The following is a 1,879-nucleotide window of genomic DNA, read 5'->3' on the forward strand; positions in this document are numbered from 1 at the left end:
CAGTTATTGAAAATGGTAACACAAATTTTGTACAGATTAAATATGAATGGTAAATTTTTGAAAGCAATGGGTAATAAAAATAAAACGTAGACAATTTAATAATTATAATATTTTAATCGTAAACATTTGTCAAAACTTCCTACAATATAAACAACATAATTTCGTAAATTGAATCTGTCACCACAAGGGTGAATTGATTTTACGTACAATTAAAAGTTAATTATTAAACTAATGAAATATATTATTAATTTTAACATTATAAACTAAATACTTGGGTAAAATTTTCAACAACTATTTGTCTAAAACGTTTTTTTAAACTTACCTTCAATTATTGTCATAATTAACACAAAAGTATTGTACAAAATACAGTTGTATTTCTGTTGAATAAATATTCTTAATACATTAAAATAACACGCGAATACTATGGCTATATAAACTATGTATTTTACATACATTGAAATATAGCTTATACTTATATCATACCAGCTAAGTTCTAACTGATTTAAAATACTTTTTAACCTAAATCTTTAATCAATTTTTCAGTCTTAGATCTGTCAAAATAACTTACTGTTTCTGTTCATCACAATTCTTACTAAACCCGTCATTCGCAAACGCACGACTTTTCCAAAACTCAGCCAAGTCTTTGAATTTTTCACTACACTGTCTCTGATGTCTAGGATTACACTTCATTTTCGGATGGTTCACGATAATGCTGAATTTCCTCACCAACGTAGTTACAGATTCTAGCGTCGATTTATCCCCACGATCTATAGTATTTATTGTCGAACTGAGCTCTTGAAATGCCTCCTCCATATGCCTGTCCATTTCACTGTTATATTCGTATTCTGTGTCGTCAAATGATAAGTCGGTAGCTGAGATGCTGCACTGCACGATTTCTGGAATGGTCTTCACTTTCTTCCTCACTGTACTACATGACGAAAGCTTCTCTATAGATTTGAATATATCGTCTATTTTCTTGCATATTTCGTCCACAGATACCGCGGAGAGAATCTGGCCGTTCACGCAGTAGAATTGCTGGGAGGATTCCCTCATTGGATCGTTTTGTAGGTTGCTGATGAAGTCCCCGTATTCCGGGGCTGACGCTATAGACTTTTTGGATAACCGCCGGCCAAGATTACGTCTGACTTTCTTGAATAGGAATGAGGAATCGAACGTTGTCTTCAGGTCGATAGTACTTAAAACTCGTTGTATTGTTGGTTGATCGTCATCATCTCCTTCCAAATCAATGGGAATACCCCATTCTTCTTCCAACTTCTTCCATTGTTCGTTTTCAGAAAGTATTTCGTCGATATCAACTATGGAATTCATTTTGTGTTAACGGTGTCGTAGCAGCGAATAAAATGCAACTACCGTGATTAGAAAAATCATTGCTTTATAAGTAATTTATGAAACATTGCCGATTATAGTTGTCTCTTTCTTTCGTATGGGTAGAAGGGAGAAAGGATTATATTTATTTGTGTATCGCACTCATTAGGTGTTTGTTTCACCTGTGTTCGAAATTAATGATATTGTTTAATATAATTACGTCGTTTGTTAAATAGCTATTATCTGTTCCTAAGTAAATAATATAATAATTTAATGAATGCCAAATAATAAAATTAGCAACTTTAATAAGTTTGTAATAATCTGAAAACAAAAGACAAGCAACGGCGGTTTTCAATATGGCCTTTAATCGTAAAAAAAGTTAATTTTAAAGTCATTTTTTTTATTTTATTAAGAATTGTGTTAATATTTATGATAAGTTTATTTGCATTATTATTAGGAGTTAATTAAAAGAAAGAACTATTAAACACATTTTTATTTATTCACTATTTTACAAATTATCGTTCTTTCTTATTTGTTAATACATAATTTAAAG

The 1,879-nt window shown here is 30.8% G+C and overlaps 1 protein-coding gene across 1 annotated transcript; it reads right to left on the reverse strand.

Annotated features, from left to right (window-relative positions):
* Window positions 1–564: 564 nt before the first annotated feature.
* Window positions 565–1,340, reverse strand: LOC149906172 (uncharacterized). The gene has a single exon (XM_090105969.1). The coding sequence runs from the start codon at window positions 1,327–1,329 to the stop codon at window positions 565–567; it is 765 nt and encodes a 254-aa protein (XP_089962095.1). The 5' UTR covers window positions 1,330–1,340.
* Window positions 1,341–1,879: the final 539 nt, after the last annotated feature.

Source organism: Colias eurytheme, chromosome 9 (assembly GCF_061535395.1).
Source record: "Colias eurytheme isolate Ceu_HAF_F1 chromosome 9, ilColEury1 Martin Lab GWU primary, whole genome shotgun sequence".
Classification (NCBI taxonomy): Eukaryota; Metazoa; Arthropoda; class Insecta; order Lepidoptera; family Pieridae; genus Colias; species Colias eurytheme.

Bases quoted from the DNA above. Each gene is read 5' to 3' on its own strand.
- LOC149906172 (XM_090105969.1), bottom strand. From the start codon at position 1,329: ATGAATTCCATAGTTGATATCGACGAAATACTTTCTGAAAACGAACAA.